Source organism: Sciurus vulgaris, assembly GCF_902686455.1.
Source record: "Sciurus vulgaris genome assembly, chromosome: 2".
NCBI lineage: Eukaryota > Metazoa > Chordata > Mammalia > Rodentia > Sciuridae > Sciurus > Sciurus vulgaris.
In genome coordinates, this window is record NC_136462.1 from 182,046,347 (window position 1) to 182,066,317 (window position 19,971).

The 19,971-nt window shown below is 40.6% G+C and overlaps 1 protein-coding gene across 7 annotated transcripts in view; it reads left to right on the forward strand.

Annotated features, from left to right (window-relative positions):
- Positions 1 to 19,971, forward strand: part of PHF20 (PHD finger protein 20) — a 125,172-nt gene that overhangs the window by 101,708 nt on the left and 3,493 nt on the right. For 6 of the 7 annotated variants that reach the window (XM_079128138.1, XM_079128140.1, XM_079128141.1 and 3 more), the window contains 4 exons: positions 6,962 to 7,061; positions 9,855 to 10,050; positions 15,408 to 15,807; positions 17,533 to 17,716. In XM_079128138.1, the coding sequence (XP_078984264.1) occupies positions 6,962 to 7,061; positions 9,855 to 10,050; positions 15,408 to 15,807; positions 17,533 to 17,716 (880 nt within the window). The remainder of the gene's footprint in view (positions 1 to 6,961; positions 7,062 to 9,854; positions 10,051 to 15,407; positions 15,808 to 17,532; positions 17,717 to 19,971) is intronic. The other variant, XM_079128142.1, reaches the window with a different exon arrangement.

Consider the following 19,971-nt stretch of genomic DNA (forward strand, 5'->3'; position numbering starts at 1 on the left):
CTCTGTCCAATTCTAAATTCCTGGGCAAGGAATTCCAGCTGGGTTGAGATCAGATATTAGCCTTTGGAATGGTCATCTGTGGAAGGGGACAGAGGTTTGTCCTAGGCTAAATGCCCACCTTGGTCTAATCATCTGACTGGTGGTGGGGCAGGTTGTGGGTGTGGGTAGGTTCACAATATACAAAAAGGCTGCCTGGGGCCTCCGTCTGTTGGTTGTGTAGAAGGGTTTGGAGGTGTTTTCCAGTAAAGAGGGTTATCTGTGGTGATTATGAGAAAAAGACCCAGCCTGTCTGTGATGGAATATTATTTCCTTGTCCTTAATTATGCTGTAGGTCAATATGTACATCAATTTTTGAAATTAACGTTTGGATCTTTACTTAATATAATTTATTTGCATACATCAAATTTATGTGCATTTATAAAGTAATTTATTTGTCTTATCTTATACTTGGCTTTTCTTACTCAGCAATCTCTTTTCCTTTGATTTCTTGAAATATTAGACTTGCCATAATTTAAACTCTCAGAAAGGCCAGAGGGAGTAGGTATCCTTACAGTTTCACTTTTTATTTACTAAGTTTTTTTTTATTTAAACTTTTATTTTGGAATAGTTATAGATTCACAGGAGGTTGCAGAGAAAGATACTACTAATGAGAAGTCTAATGAACTATTGCCCAAACTTCCTCCCATGTCAGGAGGATCCCACAGATTAACACAATATCAAAACCAAGACATTGACATTGGCACATTCTGCAAGCTTATTCAGATTTTACCAGCTGCATATATGTACAGTACTTATTTATGTATGCATATAGCTTTGCACAATTTTATAACAAGTATAGCCTGTGTAGCCAGTAACACAGTCAGTATACTCAAGTACTGTCACTATTTATAACTAAGAAGTAAAACAAAAAACAAATTTGTTTTTGAAAGTCACATTGGCTAGGCTGGCTGACCAACCCTTTCCCACCCCAACCAGTATGTACACACAAACATACTTCAGGTGAAGCACACTTCTTTTTGATAGGTCTTCATAGTAATTTCTGGAATTTACAGATATATAAATGGTCTTCAACACTTCTTGATATTAGTGCTTTTTATACCTTTTTCAGCATCAGAAACCCTGTTCCTAATGAACTTTTTTGTAGAACCCCAAAATGTCTTACTGGTAAAAGCAGTAGTTTTGTTTGTGGTACTGGGATTTGAACCCAGGGCCTCACTCATGCAAGCACTTTACCACTGAGCTATATTTTCAACTCCACAAAACAAGAGTTTTAAATGTTTAAGATGAAAACAAGTTTTAAAGTAAAGTTTAAAATGAATAATCTTCACTTTTAAGGTTGGAAATGTGAGCAGCACACATGTTCCCATGAATTCTGATATATAGTCAGAGTTGTGACCTTAAGCAACCTAGTTAAGACCCTGTCTCAAAATAAGAAAAAATTAAAAATAAAAATAAGGGGCTGGGGAGATAGCTCAGTCGGTAGAGTGCTTGCCTTGTAAGCACAAGGCCCTGGGTTTGATCCCCAGCACCCAAAAAATAAATAAATAAATAAAAATAAAAATAAAAGGGCTGGGGACTGATGATTTGGAGCACTTCAGTGGCTTATTTTTATTTATTTATTTTTTCTCTATTTGGTTATACCAGTGAGATGAGCTTGATGCACATGGCCATTGTCAGAATGACTTTTCCTAAACAGCATGCTTAGAATAAACATAGGTGGGAGGAAAAAGCTTTGTTCTAGGACAGAATTATGTGTATGGTACAAAATTATGTGTATTGGTGGTTTCTGTTATTTTAAATTTGGCCTAAACATGTTTCAGTGTGCATTTTTTGTCTTTTTTTTTAAAAATAGTTTCATTCTTTTTAAAACATACACTTTTGCAAAACCTCTGAAGCTCTGCAGGATACAATTGAAAATTGTTACACAATATGAAGACTATTAGGATTTTTTAGTAGAATTTTTAAATAGTTTTTTTGTTTTGTTTTTGTAGGTGGACACACAATACTTTTTATTTTATTTATGTTTTTTTATGTGGTGCTGAGGATGGAACCTAGTGCCTCACATGTGCTAGGCAAGCACTATACCACTGAGCTACAACCCAAGTCTAAAATTTGTTTTTAAAAGGATGTTGAAGATCTTTAGTTTCAAAGTTTCAACTCTCTTTCTCTGGACATTGGCTTAGTTCTGGGCCTTGGTAGTCTGATCAAATTTGGTTCTCATCTGAAGAAATCTTCAGAGGGTGAATAACTGAAGACTCCTCCTGGCAAGGCTGTTCTATCTAATTAGTACGTGACCCATTTCTGATCCTTTGTGGTAATCTCTCCATTGACTTTTCTATAAGTAGTAATGATCAAGGGGTATTGAGGGTAGACCTTAAAGTGCCATTATATGCTATATGAGGACAGTAACCCTGGGGCTCTTGGGATCACACTGGCTGTTACATGGCAGAGTCAGGAGCTGACTTTCTTTCTCCCCAGCTCTCAGTTCAACACTTGGGTCTGGCATTGTGGTGTTCAGCTCACATCAAAGCACCTTGGCTTTTGTTCTAGAGGACATTCCTCTGCTGTCCACTTGAGCCAAGTTTTCCAGCTGGCTGTGTATTATGAAGGGGCAGTTTCTGACAGTTCCTGTCATTGTGGGCAGTATACCTGTTCCATTCAGTAACTTTAGCAAAAGGCACAAATGTAGAGCAAGAAAACTGCAACAAATACAAGTAACTTTTTAAATGCATTGATCATCTAGTTAAGAAGGCATGAATAATTTTTTACTTAAAATAATTTTTTAACTTAAATTTGTATTTGAATGCTTGAATACATTTTGAGTTTTTCTAGAAGTGCATGTATTACTTGAGGAATAATTTTCTTTGACCATATTTAATATTTGATTGCTATCAACATTGAGTGTATTACTATTTGACTTTATTAACTAGTGCTTATTTAAATCACTGAAGGTTAAAATCCTACTTAATAATCATGAATATTTGAGAACTCTGGGTACCACATGAATATGAGAAAACACATTTGATATTTAAATTATTTTAATTATTCTAGAGCAGATTTTGGCAGAATGTGAATGGCTAGATAATAAATATTTTAAGCTTTGAGGACCATATAGTTTTGTCACAACTATTCAAAAGCTGCTGTAAATAGTTATAGGCAATATGTAAAATGTGGTTTTGTTCATATAATCCTTTATCAGTACAAGATTCTAGCTGAATTTGGCCCATGGGCTATAGTTTGCTGACCTTTACCCCAGAGCAATAAATTAGGTGCCCAATTTCAGGGAAAATTATGTTACAGCTTTAACAAGAAGCCCTTCTTTCTTTGTTTCATAGATCTAAGGATTGAACGTAGGGGTGCTTTACCCAAGTCAGATCCCCAGTCCTTTCATTTTCATTTTTATTTATTTTTAAATTTTTCTTATTTTGAGGTAGGGTCTTTCTTTGTTGCTTAGGGCCTCGCCTAGTTGCTAAGTCCAGTCTTGAACTTGCAGTCCTCCTGCCTCAGCCTCCCAAGTTGCTGGGATTACAGGCATGTGTTGCCATGCCTGTCCAAGAAGCCCATATTTTAAATTTTATTTTTTTAAATTTGCACTCTGTTAGTTCACAAAAGAAAATTTTATCCCCATCTCATCCCAGCTTCCCTGGTTGAAGGCCTTATTACTAGTGCTTTTTGTATCCTTCCAGAAATATTCTCTGGCTGAACTAACAAATACATAACATATAAGTTACCATTTTAACCATTTTGAAGCATAGAGTTCAGTAGCATTAACTATTTTTACATTGCTCTGCAATCATCTTCTTAAAATTTTTTTGTCTAAACCAAATGTTAGTTTTTTTGTTTTTGTTTTTTATTACTAGGGATTGAATGCAGGAGTGCATTATCACTACCTGCATCCCCAGTTCTTTTTATTTTTTGTTTTGAGGTAGGGTCTCACTAAGTTGCTGAGACTGGCCTTGAACTTGTGATCCTCCTACCTCAGCCTCCCGAGTTGCTGGGATTATAGGCGTGTGCTACTGCGTCTGTAGGAACAATTTTTAATATAAATTATTTTACATTTGTATAAGCATATCTATCAAACCACATTTTGGAAGTAGAATTCCTAGGCCAAAGAGTATATATATTTATAATTTTGACAGATAATTGCTAGTTGCCATAGCAATATTATATATAATCTCCCTGATGATTATATTGAAGAATTGTCCAGAACCTTTGTTAATTTGGGTGTTTTGTCTTTGCCCTTTAGATGAATGAAACATTAGTCTATTAGTATAGCCATTTTGAAACTTATTTTTAAGTAAACTTTTGAAATTTTTATAATTGTAGCACTTAGGAAATATAGAAAATCACAAAGAAAATAAGAATTACCCAGAATAACTCAGGGAAAACTGCTGTTGATATTCTGAAATGTGTGTATGTGTGAGTGTATGAAGTAGAAACAGCTTTTCAATAAGAATAACATTCTTAGAATGAAGTAATGTTTATTATAAACACTTTATGACATACATAATACTATAAAGAATTTTATTTACTGATATTTACCTCAAGCTTTAAAACCTAGAAATAATAATATATGTACATATTGTTTGTCTAGTTTTATTTCATATTAATTTATATGAATTCAGTTGGTTAATATTAATTTTTTTAATGGTTGACCTGTACATCTTTTTATTAAGAATTAACCTTCTACCCTTAATCTGTGTCTTTATATCCTTTATGCTGCGGGTTGGTCATTTTCTTACTAACTATTTAGGCTTTTATTGTGGGGTACTGGGGGTTGAACCCAGAGCTGTTGGATATGCTAGGCAAGTGCTCTACCACTGAGCTATGTTCTCAGTCCCCCCACCCCCCTTATTTGAGTAGGGTCTCACTGAATTGCTGAGGCTGGTCTTGGATTTGCAATCCTCCTGTGTCAGCCTCCAAATAGTTGGAATTACAGGGTATGTGGAATTACATGTGTATACCAACACACTCATTGTAGGGGCTTTTTATAGAGGTTTTGTATAGGCTATAGTAGGAATTACAAATGTTTTTGCCATTTTTTCATATGTTACAAAGTTATGAATTTATTATTTTAGGAGGGGCTACATTATTTTTATCTAGTAACCCAAGATGTGTTGATGTCTTTATGATACTAACTCTTGCCATCCAGAATTAGGGTGCAGTGTACTATTGTCTTTGTGTTCTTCAAATAGTATTTTAAGATTTTCTTCATAAAAATCTTACAGGTTTATGTTCATTCATATATATATATATATATATATATATAATCTTTCAGGTTATTCTGATTTCTAAATTTAAACTTTTTTAATGAATAATATATATTAGCCAGACCCATATGAAAATTCATCACTATGAATTTTGAAATTTAGATATGAATCCTAATTCTCAATACACAGTCAGTGGTGAGGCAGATTTTCTTCCTTCTCTTTTCAGTATTGGGGATTGAACCAAGGGGCACTCTACCACTGAGCTACATCCCTGGCCCTTTTTATTTTTTATTTTGGGACTGCATCTCACTAAATTGTTGAGGCTGGTCTTAACTTGTGATCCTTCTGCCTTACCCTCCTGAATAACTGAGATTACAGGCATGTGCCAATGCATCCATTTCATTCATAATTATTAGTCTGTTTTCTGCTACTAACTGCCTTTATTCTCTTACACACTTTACTTTTCCTCCTTTGAGCCTTAGTTTTCACAGGGGTAAATTGGAGACTCTTATCTGAGGTCTCTCTTCTAGTTCTGCTGTTGATGATTTGGTGTGGTTAGTTTACTAGAAGTCTTATATTTGCCCAGGGAAACCTTCTTGATGCTGGGACCTATCTCAATTAAAGTGGTTAAAGATTGTCTAAGCTTTGAATTTCTATTTCCTTGTTGCCAGGCTGGTGGCCCACCATCAGAGTCATGTCAGGAAGTTCACTGTCCGCCTTCCAGAATTTTTCTGTTGGTTGGGTAGTTAAGATTTAGGAATCTGGATTGGAATTGCTTGATGTGTCCTTGTTACCTCTCTGGGAGTCTGCCTTTTCTCTCCATTCCTTCCTCTGGACCTTTAGCTCTCAGACTATAGCTATCCACATGTCTCCCAATTCTACCCTCATTACCTCCTTCCTTTCCCTTTCAGCTTCCTACCACTCTGCCTCTGCTCTCCAGAACTCTGGAAAGGCAGTATAGAGCCTAGGGGTTAAAAGAATGACACACAATTAGCCAGGTTCATGTTCTGATCCATCTTTGCCTCTCTTCAGTTGTATGATGTTTGGTAATGTTTGGAGAGAATAAATGTGAAATGCTATCATGAATATTCCAGGGGGATTAAAGTAAATTGGCTTGTCCTTTAGTAATAGGAGTTCAACACATAAAATTGTGTGCTAAGCTTTATAATGGGAGATTTGTATATGATTCATTGCATCCTCACAGACAGCCATGGGATGTATATACATAGTATCCCATTCTGCAGATGGAAAAACTGAAGCCCAGGGAGAAGTGACATGTGCCGAGTCACACAGCTGATGAATGAGCCATAATGCAAACTCAGCTTTTTGTCACTTCAAGTTAGCCTTTTTCTAAAGATCTGAATGATTTTTCATTCAATTTGCATAAAGTGATCAGGAAAGTAAAAGCCTCTAGAAATGGAAGTGAAACTGTCATTATTTTGAGATCAGCACTGTTTAATAGAGCTAAATGTTCTTTATCTATACTGTGCAGTACAGTAGCTGCTAGCCTCATGTATCTGCTGGGCATTAAAGAGGTAACTCATGGGACTGAGAACTGACTTTTTAACTTGTTCATTTAAATATACTGGCCCATGTGGCCAGTGGCTACCATATTGGATAGTGGTTTAGAAGTCAGTAAGGGAGTGCTCCCTCCCCTCTCTTTTTCCCTGTTCCCCCAGCAAGTGGGTCTTACTTTTGGTTAGAGGATATCTTCTGAGTTTAACTTTTGTTGCTTCTTTTAATTCTAACAGTGTGAAGAGTGCCAGTGCTGGCAGCATGGGGTCTGCATGGGATTGCTGGAAGAAAATGTGCCGGAGAAATACACCTGCTATGTTTGCCAAGACCCTCCAGGTAGAGATTTCTAAAGTCAGGGGTATTAAAAATATATAGCCTTTACCTTAGCACAGCTGATCATGAAGCATCCTAAGTGTATGTGCTCTTAAGACTCATTTCTTCAGCATCAGATAGACTCTGACCTCTCCTCACCTTTGTTTTTAGCACACCTGGTGGCCAGCTCTCCTGAGCTTAACTGTGAGAGAGTATGTGTGAAGAGAGAGTATGTGTAGAAGAACTGGCCTTGAGTTAGAATTTTTTCCTTTTTAAAGTTGTGGTTAGAAACAAAAACAAAACAAAAAACATCTACCTATTTAGTACAATATTGTTAATGATAAGCACAATGTTGTCTAGAACTGTCATCTGGCTTGATTGAAACTCTATAAAGAATACTGAATGCCCCACGAATTAGCATGTCATCCGTGCTCAGGGCCCTGCTAATCTTCTCTGTAGTGATCCAGTTTTGCATATGTGCTTCTGCATGGGTACCTTTTTCTTTTCTTGAGGGCTAGTGAGGAGGGACATGTGTTTTAGGGCTGCTGAAGGATTAGAAACCTGCCTCTGCCCCGTGGTGGCATCCGCCTCCTCTTGCATCATTGCCACATGGAAGGGAGAGGTGACCTGGAGGGTAAGGGCAAAGGCATGGTTGCTTAGGACTTATCAACACCCAGAGCAGTATCTTGATTGCTTAGCAGGATCAGTTAGTTTGGTGGTTACAGGGGTCATCTGTGGCTTCTGTGCCCCTTCCCAGAAGAGAGGATTATAAACCTCTCCCATCCTGCTGTCAGTGGGATGGTGACACAATCTCCCTTTACCACCTATGTGGTCTCTCCTTCACTATCTGTCCCCCTGTTCCCTTGCAGCTAGACAATGCGTGGGAACCTCTGTTTCTCTTATTCTGCTTGGTTTATTGAGATGGCTAGGTGGGTCTCTACTTCCATTTGCTTATGAGGAAAAAATTGATGCCCAGAGGATACAAATGACTTTCCTAACCTCATAAAATAATTGGAATTAGAACTGTTCGCAATGCCAAGTCTCTTGATTTTTCTGACTATATAGGGAGGAATCGACCACCATGGTTCATTTTCCAACAATCAGATCCTGAAGACCTCTGTTGTGACACTGTCTTTATTTGTACCAAATAAGTTCATAGATGGAGAAGAATCTGCCTCTGATTCTCTTTATATCCCAACCAAAGAATATGGTTCGATGGTTAGATAGATGGTTAGCAAACAGTTCAAAAAGGACATGACTAGCCCAAGAGCACTCTACCAATTAGTGCCAGACAGGTGATGAGGACCAGAGACAAAGGTCAGAGACCCTTGTCTTGTAAAACGGGTAGTGCTGTTCTGAATCCTGCTCCTAGGGCCCTGCTACAACATCTGCCTATGAGGTTCTCCCCTTAATCTCAAAGGCACCCTAGGATACCCTTTAAACATCTTTTTACCTTGTCTTTCTCTCCACTTTTCCCTCTTTAGAAATTGCACACACTGTTTTCATCAAGTCCTGTGAACTTTCTGAACTTCTTGTGTAAGTTTTTAATTGGCAAGGCTGTGGATAGACTCTTCCTTGAACTGAGCCCTGAATGTCTGTCACATGTTCTGCTTTTTTAGACTATTTGACTCTGAAGTGGGTTGGATCAAAAGTTTAACCTAACAGATTCATTTCTTAAAATGTTTCTAACAGAATCAAGTTGTCTCTCTACTATATGTGTTAGTTAAGGCCAGAAGGAGCCCAAGGACCTTGTTAAGGGAGTACTTGGGTTATTTCAGGTTTTTGTAGTTACTGACAAGTGAACAACCCACAGTCTGGTTAGAAGCTATTCCCTGGGCTTTTGGAGTAGAAAATGTTGCTGAGTCACCTGTGCTTATGTTTTTAGTCCTTCCTAAGGAGCCCTGTAAGACTGAATAGGACTACTGAAGCCATCCCATCTGTTACATAACAGTTGGGACACAGAGGTCCAGAGAGGGGAAGGGGGCCTGATCTCTGTTTGTTAGGCAATAGGTGGTACAGTTGGAATGGGACTTGGAGCTTCTTTCCATTCTTTTGAAAAATTCATTCAAGGCAATTTTTGCTAAGAACTAGAGCTACAACCATGAACTTGACGGTTCCCACTGTTTTGATTCTTAAGGGGGTTGAGAAGAAAAACAGATGTTAAAAAGAATTAAATAAACAAAACTGTGTTAGGTAGAGATGAAACTGGGAGGGGGGGGCGGTACGGCACAATAAGAGAGGGAGTGACTAGGGGCCCTGAAAAGTTCTCTTAACTTTGGGAGGTAACCTCTCTAAGGAGGTGGGGAGGGACCAGCCTTGCAACCCCCTGAGGGAACAGTGCTCCAGACAGAGGGGTGCTTGAACAAAGAGGCCAAGCCTGGGAAGAGTTTTTTTTTTTTTTTTTTTTATGTTCTAGAAACTGAGAGGAGGTCACTGTAAGGATTGGGAGAAGAGGGAAGGAAGGCGTTGGATACTGAGGGCCTCAGTAAGCCAGAATTAGGACCTTGGGTTTACTTCAGTGAGCAGTAGAAAGCTGTGGAAGGTTTTAAGTAGGGAAGGGAATGACATGATTTAAATTTAAAGAGGCAACTCAGGTTCATGTTCCACCTCTGGCCAGTTCCACGAGATCAGGAACAAAACCTAGAGGAGAGCCCACTATGGAGTCAGTATAAAGTAAACATGTAAAGTTAACGTACCTGGGATGAATAAGTGGACAGAATGAACATAGCAGCCAATCCTTTCAGTAGTTCCTGTAATAATGAAGTGACCTGGATTTCCTCCAGGCCATGTCTAACCCTCTCATCGTCACTGCTTTAGGTCAGAGGCCTGGCTTCAAGTACTGGTATGACAAGGAGTGGTTGAGCAGAGGACATATGCACGGCCTGGCATTTCTAGAAGAGAACTACTCCCATCAGAATGCCAAGAAGATTGTGGCCACCCACCAGCTTCTTGGTGATGTGCAGAGAGTGATCGAGGTTCTACATGGCCTGCAGCTCAAAATGAGCATTTTGCAGTAAGTGTTGTACCTCAAACTTTCAAGAGGAGTCTGGGTTGGTACTGGATGGGGATGGGATAAATTTGAGAAGTAGAATATTCACAAAATCAGGCATAAGAGCGGTAAGTTCGAGCCCTTCAGTAAACATTCTGTCATATGATCAACATTCCTTTTTAAAGGGATCAAACATCTTAAGGAATATTTTACTTACAATTATGTTCACCTATTTTAATAATTTATTGAATTTCGAAAATACAGGCACCCATGTAGCTGACACCACTATCCAGATATCCTATGTATTGCCAGGTATGATGGTGCACACCTGTAATCCCAGTGACTTGGGAGAGTGAGACAGAAGGATAACAAGTTTGTGGCCAGCCACAGCAACTTAGCAAGGTCCTTAGCATGTTAGTGAGACCCTGTCTCAAAATAAACAGAAAGGGTTGGGGATATGCCCAGTGTGGTGATGCACTTGTGTAATCCCGGCAGGTCAGGAGGCAGGGAGATCACAAATTCAAAGCCAACCTCAGCAAAAGCAAGCTGCTGAGCAACTCAGTGAGACCCTGCCTCTAAATATGATACAAAAAAGGGCTGAGGATGTAGCTCAGTGGTTGAGTGCCTCTGAGTTCAGTCTCCGGTACACCCCCACCCCTGGTGTAGGGGAGAAAGGGGGCAGATGTAGCTCAGTGGTAAAGTTCCCCAGGGTTCAATACCCAGCCCAAAAATAAATAAATAAATAAATAAATAAATAGATATTGTGTGTGTGTTTTGTTTTGCTGTGCATTCTGAGTTTTTTGTTTTTAAATGTGGTAATGTATATGTAATATAAAGTCTACCACATTACCTTTTTATTTAAGAAAAAAAAATTTGATATGGGGTCTTGCTGTATTGCCCAGACTGGTTTTGAACTCCCAGGCTTAAGCAATCCTCCTGCCTCAGCCTCCCAGGTACTATAGGTGCACACCACCATATTTGACTGTCCTAAACATTTTTGATCAATAAACAAAGTAAAGTTGAAAGCTGCCAGAAGAGCAACTAACTATTGGCAGGCCTGCTCTCCAGCATGGTTAGTTGCTTAATATATCTGTTTCTTGGTGATTTACTCATATGGAAACTTTTGGCCTTTTGGATCTAGACTTTTAATGACCAGAAGTTTGAGGAGTGAAACTGAATGCAAATTTCTTTCTGTGGTTACATTCTACATGTCAGATGACCCAAGTTTATGTAAGCTCTGGTAAAGATGCATAACTGTTATTGGAGTGTGTTGGCTTTTATAACCCACCCTTCTTTACCAAATATAGCAGCTAGGCCCTTGAGTAGGCATGCTTCCCAGGGGTGGAGCCAAAACTATAACCAAGTCCTAGCTCCTGTCAAATACTTGTCCTCCACCTTACTAACTGCTTCTGCTCAATGTTGCAGCATAGCTGTGTGGATTTCTTTTTGGTCTTGCTATAGTCTGGCAGGAACTGCTTCTCTTCTATAAAGATTGCTCCTTAAGTCCTCCCATGAGTCTTCCTATAGGAAGTTAGTCCTATAGGACTTCTTATAGTGAATTCATAAACAATGACAAACTAGTGCCCTGTGAGTTAAGATGTGGTAGACCACTCCTTGACAAGATCTCCTTCTTGTCACCTGGTGGACTCCTGGTGCCAGGCACGTGTAGTGTCAGAGCTCTGGGAGGGCAAGATGGAAGTCTGCTTCCTCTTGTGGGCTCTGGCACTCAGAGGCCTGGTTAAGCAGGGAACATTCAGCAAGAATCTAAAGTGGTTTGGGTAAAAACTAAGCTGTTATAACAAAGAGCCCACAGTAGAGACTTTCTCACATAGTGAGTGGTTAAGGGAGGGCAGAATTCTGTCCATGGACTTGGGATTTGATTTCCATCATTCTGTTACCTTGGCATTCTCTTGGGGTTACCCTCATCTGCATGGTCTGAGTTCCCTTCCATCAGATTGCTTGGAATTTTCCTCATCTGCCTGGTTGAGGCAGTTTCAAATACTCTGACTCTGTCCCTATCCCCAGGAGAGAAACAGAGAAAAAGAGGAGGGCAAGCAGTTTTGTGGATATCCAACTTCAGGAGAGGCTAGCCAGATGGCCATGGGCCCTGCTCAAGTTCAGGAATAGGGTTGGATGTGCTACGAGAGGAGTGTGGGAGGATGGATGCTGGGGGCAGTTAGAAGTTACTGTGACCGTATCTGTTGAGGTGAACTGAATCAAATGACTGCTCTGGATAGGATGTCAGAGACTAACTATGCCCTCACTTTATATAAAATAGAAAAATATTACTCCACATAAACCACACGAGTGTATTTTTAATGGGATGCCAGAAATTGAAGTAGGTGGAAGGTGGTCTGTGTGAGGGCCTGGGAAACCTCAGGTGATGCTCTTGGTTGATTGCACCAGATGGAATTGTTCTTCTTATCAAAATGCCAGTGCTCTGTTCCTGTTCCATAGTCTGGAGGTTTGTCCCTTCTGAACCCTGGTTTTGAGCCTTTACTTTTATAGAAATGACTTTGTACAAGAAAGATATCTAACTTCTACACACAGAAGAGGATATGGGGAGATTTTTTTGGTCTTGATTGAAGAGTAGATCCTGGGAAAGGTAGAGATGGCTCCAGTTATGTCTGTGTGCACATGGATAGTCTCTGCTGTCAGGGGCTCTAGGTCTTCATTCTTGGAAATAATGTTTCCAAGTGACCTGGTAAAAAAGGCAAAAACTAAAACTGAGAATAATTTCAGACCATCTGTCATCCTAAAAAAGAAAAAAAAAATGTGGCATGGGTGGCTGTACATACCTTCTTCATTGGTGTAAGGGTCATTCATCCTTGGAAGGAGGAATAATGGGCTGTGATCTTAACTGGGAGGGTAAAAATTATTGGAGGGAGGTAGCAAAAGATTTCTGTGGTTTTATAAAGGGCAGGTCTGTACTATGGCTCATGTGCTCCATGGTTATGAATTTCAGATGACAGTGGACCTGGAAGTTATCAATGATTTCCATCTTCCCTGTACAGTTATGATTTCAGAGGTGTGCTGTGATCTTGGGTGGGTTTCTGGTACAGGCTCTGATACCCTACCTTGAGGTGACCTAGTGACCCAGGCTGCCTTGATACTCGTTGTTTCCTCTCCTTCCCCAGTGGATGGGAGTGTCATGGGATTGCTGGAGTGGGGAAGCTGAGAAAATCTAGCAGGCCCTAGATTTTTAGGTTCGGCAACATGACTCAGTATCTCCCTGTTCATGTCCAATACCACTTCTGCAGGAAGACTTCAGGTAAGAGCCAGGGTGTCTCCATATATGTGAATTAAGTTGCAATCTACTTTCAGTGTTTCTCACTGAGAGCTGGGAAGGCTCTGTTGACAGTACTGTGGAGCAACAATTCTTTGTGTGGGATTGTATGTGCATATTAGGATGTTATGTCCCTGGATTCTGTGAACTAAAGACTAGTATACCTTTTAGGATTGTGGTAACCTGAAAGGCCCCGCATGTTTATAAATACATTTCTAAATGAACTAAATGTGAGTAGCACCTTTCTGTCCTCCCACTTGTTCCCAAACATGCCCTGGAGGGTACTGTCATCCTAACCGGTACTAAATGGAGAAGCCCCTTGTTTCCTGCAGCTTCATCCTCCCTCCTCCCTTCTGTCCTTCCTTCCTTTCTTTTGTTTGATGATCACAAGTTGTAATGGAGGTTTTGGGTGGTACAGAAGAATTGAAAGGTAAATTTTATGTAATGATTTTTAAACTTTTTGAAAATGTATATTCCACAGTAAAAAAATAAACTTTTATTACATATATAAAACCAAAGCTAAAATTTCACAAAATACCTACCGTTGCTTAGTACACTGTATTATTTTCTATTTTTTTTTTCTTTTTAAAAAATTGATTACAATCCAATAAATTAATTTAATGACCCTCAGTTGGGTTGAAGCTCAAGAGGGAATGATCCTGGGAGACTTTAAAGTCAAACAATTTTGTGTACACATTCATGTGGGCGCAGTTTTGTTTGAGCAGATTTTCAGTAGTCTGTGACCCTACAAAGAAAATCTTTAAGGGATTTTTCTCTTTAATAATAACAAACTTTTCTCTTCAGAATGGTGAGAATAGAAAATTTTTAAAAAAATTTTAGAAACTTCATTATTAGCTGGGTGTGGTCATGCATACTTGTAATATCAGCCATTTGGGAGGTTTAGGCAGGAGGATTGCAAGTTCAAGGCAAGCCTGGGTAACTCTGTCTATCTTTAAATGAAGAATTAGGAGTATAGCCCATTGGTAGAGGACCCCTGAGTTCAATCCCTAGTACCAGAAAACAAAAAGAAACTAAATTATTAATGGCCATATATGCATGATAGTTGTATACCCTTTTGCCAGTCCTGACAGAATTTTGTTAATCAGGTGCTATTTCATGCCAGGATTGCTGTGTTTTTTAAGAGCACTTGACTACCAACAGAGTCCTTAAATCATTCACTTAATTTTTTGTTTTTGTGGTAGTAAAATTGAATCCAGGTACACTCTACCACAAAACTACATTTCCAGTCCTTTTTAAAATTTTTCTTTTGAGACAAGGTCTCTTTAAATTGCTGAGGCTGGCCTTGGATTTGTGATCCTCCTGCCTTAGCCTCCTGAGTAGCTGAGATTACCGGCATGTACCATCATGCCCAGCTCTTCTGACCTTCTTTGAGCTGAGACATTGGTCTTCTGCTTTGAATTATTTTGTGTTTTGTTTTTTTGTACTGGAGCCACATACCCTGCCCTTTTTATTTTTTATTTTGAGACACAGTCTTGGTAAAGTAGCTGGGATTATAGATATGTGCCACTGCACTCATCCAATTCACTTAATTTTTATAAAACTCAGTGTTGCTGGCAGACAGATGACTAGCCCAGTTTCTGAAGGAGGAAGCAGGAGCGAGGACCAAGAAGCAGGGCACATACCTGTAATCCTAGTAGTCGGGAAAACTGAGGTTAGGAGGATTGCAAGTTTGAGATCAGCTTCAGCAGCTTAGCAAGAACTTGTCTCAAAAAATAAAAAGGACCGGGGATGTGACTCAGTGGTAAAGCAATCCTGGATTCAATTCCTAGTGCAAAAAATGAATGAAGGGGGAAGCAGGAATGAGACTGGTTGAGGGAGCTGTCCCAGCTGCACTGCTGATCAGGGGCTAGGTCCAGGCCCCACTCACTGGTGGCATGTGTCCACAGTGGGAGTTCTCAGGAAGTGGTCACCTAAAGGACCAAGGATTTATGCTTCTTCTTGCTTGAAAAATGGTGGTGTGTGGCCAGATGGCTCAGGTGGGAGCTGTTCTTCTTGGGAGAGTGTTTGGGAACTGAGAAGTCCTGCGGTGGTGTCATTTACCTTCAGACCCTTTCCATGTTCACCCTCCCAACAGAAGCAGGGAGCATCCCGATCTGCAGCTGTGGTGCCAGCCTTGGAAACAGCACTCAGGGGAGGGAAGAGCCCAGTCCAGACATATCCACGGTATGGATGCCAGGAGCAAGGAGGAAGCCCCAAGTTATAGAACTTTGAACGGGATGGTAGAGAAACCTCTGCCTCTGCCCCGATCGGTGGAAGAGTCCTATATTACCAGTGAGCACTGCTACCAGAAGCCCCGCGCCTATTACCCTGCTGTGGAGCAGAAGCTGGTGGTAGAGACACGGGGCTCTGCCCTCGATGACACAGTTAACCCCCTCTGTGAGAATGGTGACGATTCCCTCTCCCCTCGCCTGGGCTGGCCTCTAGACCAAGACAGGACCAGAGGGGACAGTGACCCCAAACCCAGCTCCCCAAAGGTATGTGCTTTGCTTGTATTTGTTCTTCATTCCATATTTGAGTGCTCATAAGTTTTTATAGAACTTTAAATTTGCTTATCATAGATTGTGATTTGATCTGCTAAAATGGCTGCAAAGTCAGGAGAGTCCATTTAAGCCAAAGGTCATAGATTCCAGGAAACCCTACAGAATGGCATTAGTGAGTGGAAATGAGGGGTGGAGAGGTGGGAAGTAGCAGGAGAGTAGGGTTGATTGGAACTTGAAAATGTGAAACTAAGAAAAATTTATCTTTTTTTAAAACGTATTGTAATTGTACTTAGCAATAATAATAGCTCATTGTTATAAGGTATAATGTTTTTGATAAAATTGTGATATCCTCATTTTGACTTTTAACTTTGCCATTGTATCATAAAGAGGACCCCTTTCATCAGAATATTTACTGCCTTCAATAGTTTTCCAAAGAATCTTCTGTCTTGTTATTCTCTTCTGGAACCCTCTTGTGTCATCTTGTAGTTGCCAGTGTTTTCATCTTTAACTGTTCATTGTGCCTGTCCTTAGGTTGTCAGTGAGACTTTGTGTGATGTTTTAGATCTTCTCTGTTCTGTTCCTCCTTAACTTTCACAGATGCTGTCTGGCCAGTTGGCATCATCAGCATTAAACACATTGCTGCATTCTGCTAAGAGGGAACATCCTAGATTGTGCCTTCTAGGGTGTGGATTACACCTCATTCATCCTTTGTCCTTTCCTGTGTCTTAATAGTGTGGGGCCAGGGTGGGAAGGACAGTCTTTTGAGACCTGGTTCCAAGTTTGGTATCAGCCACTTTTGTGATGGTAATTATTTCCCTTCCCTCATTAGATTCTATTTACTCATTTTTAGAATGGGGCCTCTTGGTTATTGTGGAATTTGTTTGTGAAAAGCTCTCAGAACATTGCTTTACACATAGTAAACACTAAATCAATATTAACTGGAATGTGTTTAATTTAAAAAAAATTTTTTTAGTTGTTGATAGACCTTTATTTGATTTATTGATTGATGTATATGCGGTGCTGAGAATTGAACCCAGTGCCTCACACTCATGCTAGGCAAGTACTCTACCACTGAGCCACAACCCCAGCCCAGGAATTTGTTTAATGTTGAATGAATGAAAGTTTGAGATTCCAAACTCCAGAAGAGGTTTGCAGTTTGTGGAGTAGGCATGTTTTCTAATACAAAATCAGAAAAATACCTGGCAAGGCAACCGAGGGTTTCTTCAAGTGATGGTGAGCTGACTAAGACCGTCACTGTTTACGTATCTTATCCTGTTTGATCCTCATGAGCCTTCAAAGTAGGTTTTACTACGTCTGTCTTCCTAGTGAGGGACTGGAGGCTCAGAGGGGAAGTAACTCACCAGGCCACACATTCAGCAAGAGTCAGAGCCAGGACTCTCCAAACTTGTATTGAGCCATGTGCTAACTCTCATCCACATTTACCCTTCTCTAGAAAGCTCTCTGAGCCCAGGGTGGCCCACTTTAGGCTGGGGCATTGGGCTAGCCAGGGGAAGCATCTTCAGGGCCACCTGAGCTAGAGGTCTGTACTGCTCAAGGAAGTGGCATTGGTGCATTGGGAAGGCTTCTGCTCAATACCCACGTGAGAAGGAGGGAAGGGAGAAGAGGGTTTGGAATATTCAGATGGCAGCTGGTTTTTCAGAGGGTTGCAAGCACTTGGGCTTTCTCTACTTAGTAACTTAAATGTCATCACATCCTCAGGTGAGGGAATATGTCACCAAAAAGGTCCTACCAGAGGAAGCCCCTGCTCGGAAGCTGTTGGACAGAGGTGGAGAGGGGCTATTGAGCTCCCAGCACCAGTGGCAGTTTAACCTACTGACACACGTGGAGTCTCTTCAGGATGAAGTCACTCATAGAATGGATTCCATTGAGAAGGAGTTGGACGGTAGGGTTCCTCCCTTGGCTACCTGTCCATTGGCATGAACTCTCCCTTCCTTGAGCTGCTTTCTTGGGTTTTTGTTTGTTTTATTTTCTTTTTGAATTGGGGTCTCACTATAGTGCCTAGGCTGGTCTTGAACTCATGGACTTAAGTGATCCTCCTGCCTCAGCCTCTATAGAGTAGCTGGGACTACAGGCACATGCCACCACACCAGCTTGAGTTGCTTTTTTGACACCACCACTACTGTACCACACACACAAACCCTTTCTCTGGGTGCACACAGGCACCCTCAAATACACACACAAGATCTGACTATCCAGAGACATCTATATTCTTGCCTCTTCTTTTCAGCCTCACCGCACCTCAAGATGGACAAACCTTACTTTTTAGTAGTATTGGATACTTGTAAAGTCCAGTAATATCAGAGGTCCTGCCTCTTGTATCCAATTCCTTTTGTAAAGGCTAGGGTGCAGGGCTGGGGGTGTAAGTTAGTGGTAGAGCATGTATTTAACATGCAGGAGGCCTGAGTTCTACCCCCATTACCACGAAAACAAAACTCAGCAAATAAAAGGCACATATACAGAAGAAGAGCAACTGGACCCTGCTTGTGGGAATTGTGTAATCTAAGCACATCTTTACTCACACAGGTCTGTGGGAAATTACAATTTTGACTTGAGTTTTTAGGATGTTTAAAGATATAATCTGAAACATCTTTTATTTTAACTTTTGATAAACTCCAAAATGAAGGCTTCTTCTCTCTAGCTAGTAAGATTTAAGAACTTAACTGAGTCATTTTTGTAGCTCAGGCTATTTCTCTCTGATGTTGGTGATAGGCAGGCCGGAAGGACTGAACTTGTAATTATGTACATGATCAAGTTCAGTCTCTCTTGACCCTATACTGGAAATAGCCAGTTTTGGTTTTGAAGATAAAATTCTTTATTGTTTGTTTATTTCCTGATGATTTGTTTTCTTAAAAATTTTGCCCAATTAAGAAATAAATGTTCCGTTTGAGGATTCTGGTTACAGTCAGGCTAGGATGTCTTTATTGGGGATATAAAACATATACGAAATAACTCAGAGAAGAATGCTATGTTACATAAGTTAGGTGAGGAATGACCAGGACTCCCATGTGGCTGAGGCCACATCAGGGCAGGAAAATATTGACAGGAAGCTTTCCTGGAACTCCTGGAACTGGTGCCAAACCTTGGAGGGAGTGGAGATGTTTTCTGCTGGAAAGGGGGCAATTTGGTGGTTGATGAGAGCACGAAGTCAATGTGAAAAGGGCTGACCTGTTGGAGAACAGAAAGGAAGGGAGAGCGGGTAGGGAGACAGACCCACTGACCGGCCTCCATATCCTCAACCTCACATCCTGTCTCTGAGGCAAGCCCCAGGGCACATCTGGAGGGGCATTTCTGTATATCTTTTACTTCTAAGAGGTTTCTTAGGTTCCTTAAAATTGTAATTGATGCCACTGTGAAAAACATGCTAAGACTGAATGCCAGACTGGAAATTATAGATTTTGAGAGGTTGGCAGAACTATCTCTGGGTTCTGAGAGGAGGCTTAGCACCATGGAGACAGGATGAATGTCCTATTGTTGCCAAAGGAATAGTCCTCGGGGAGAAGTCAGAACCTGTGCAGATCTTGTCTTCCTTGAGCCCTGGGCTCGCCAAGTGGGCATTATGGAAAGATGATAAGCCTGGGCTGCCTCTGGCCTCCCAGCAGACCTCTCCTGTGTCCTGCTGATTGGAGCTCACATGTTCTTATGTGTTCCATTATTCCAGGCCCTGAGAGGTACCAGGTATCCATGAAAATCAATTTTATCTAGGTAAACAGACTTTTTATTTAGTTAACACTTGCATTGTATTTAAGATTCATCAGAATCCTTTTTCAGGGAGTCAGATCCTCAGTTCATTTTACATTTGTAGTCTGTTAGAAGAAACACATATCAATGACATCATCTCATTACATGTAATTACAAACCATGGTAAGTGCTCAAAGAAGAGTGCATGATAGCACCTGTAACACACGGACCAGATTCAGGGAGGAGAGTTGGGGAAGGCATCCCTAAGGTAACCTTGTGGGAACAGAGAATTTAGGAGGATAAAGAGTAAGGTAGGGCTCATCTGAGGAGGGGTGGCGATTGTGTGGCAGGTGACAGGCTGCTTGAGGAACAAGCCTTGGGAGGGTCTTTCTGCCTTCCAGAATCCAGAAGGTACTCAGTACAGATTGGTGCATGAACTAGAAAGGCTACAGGCAAGCT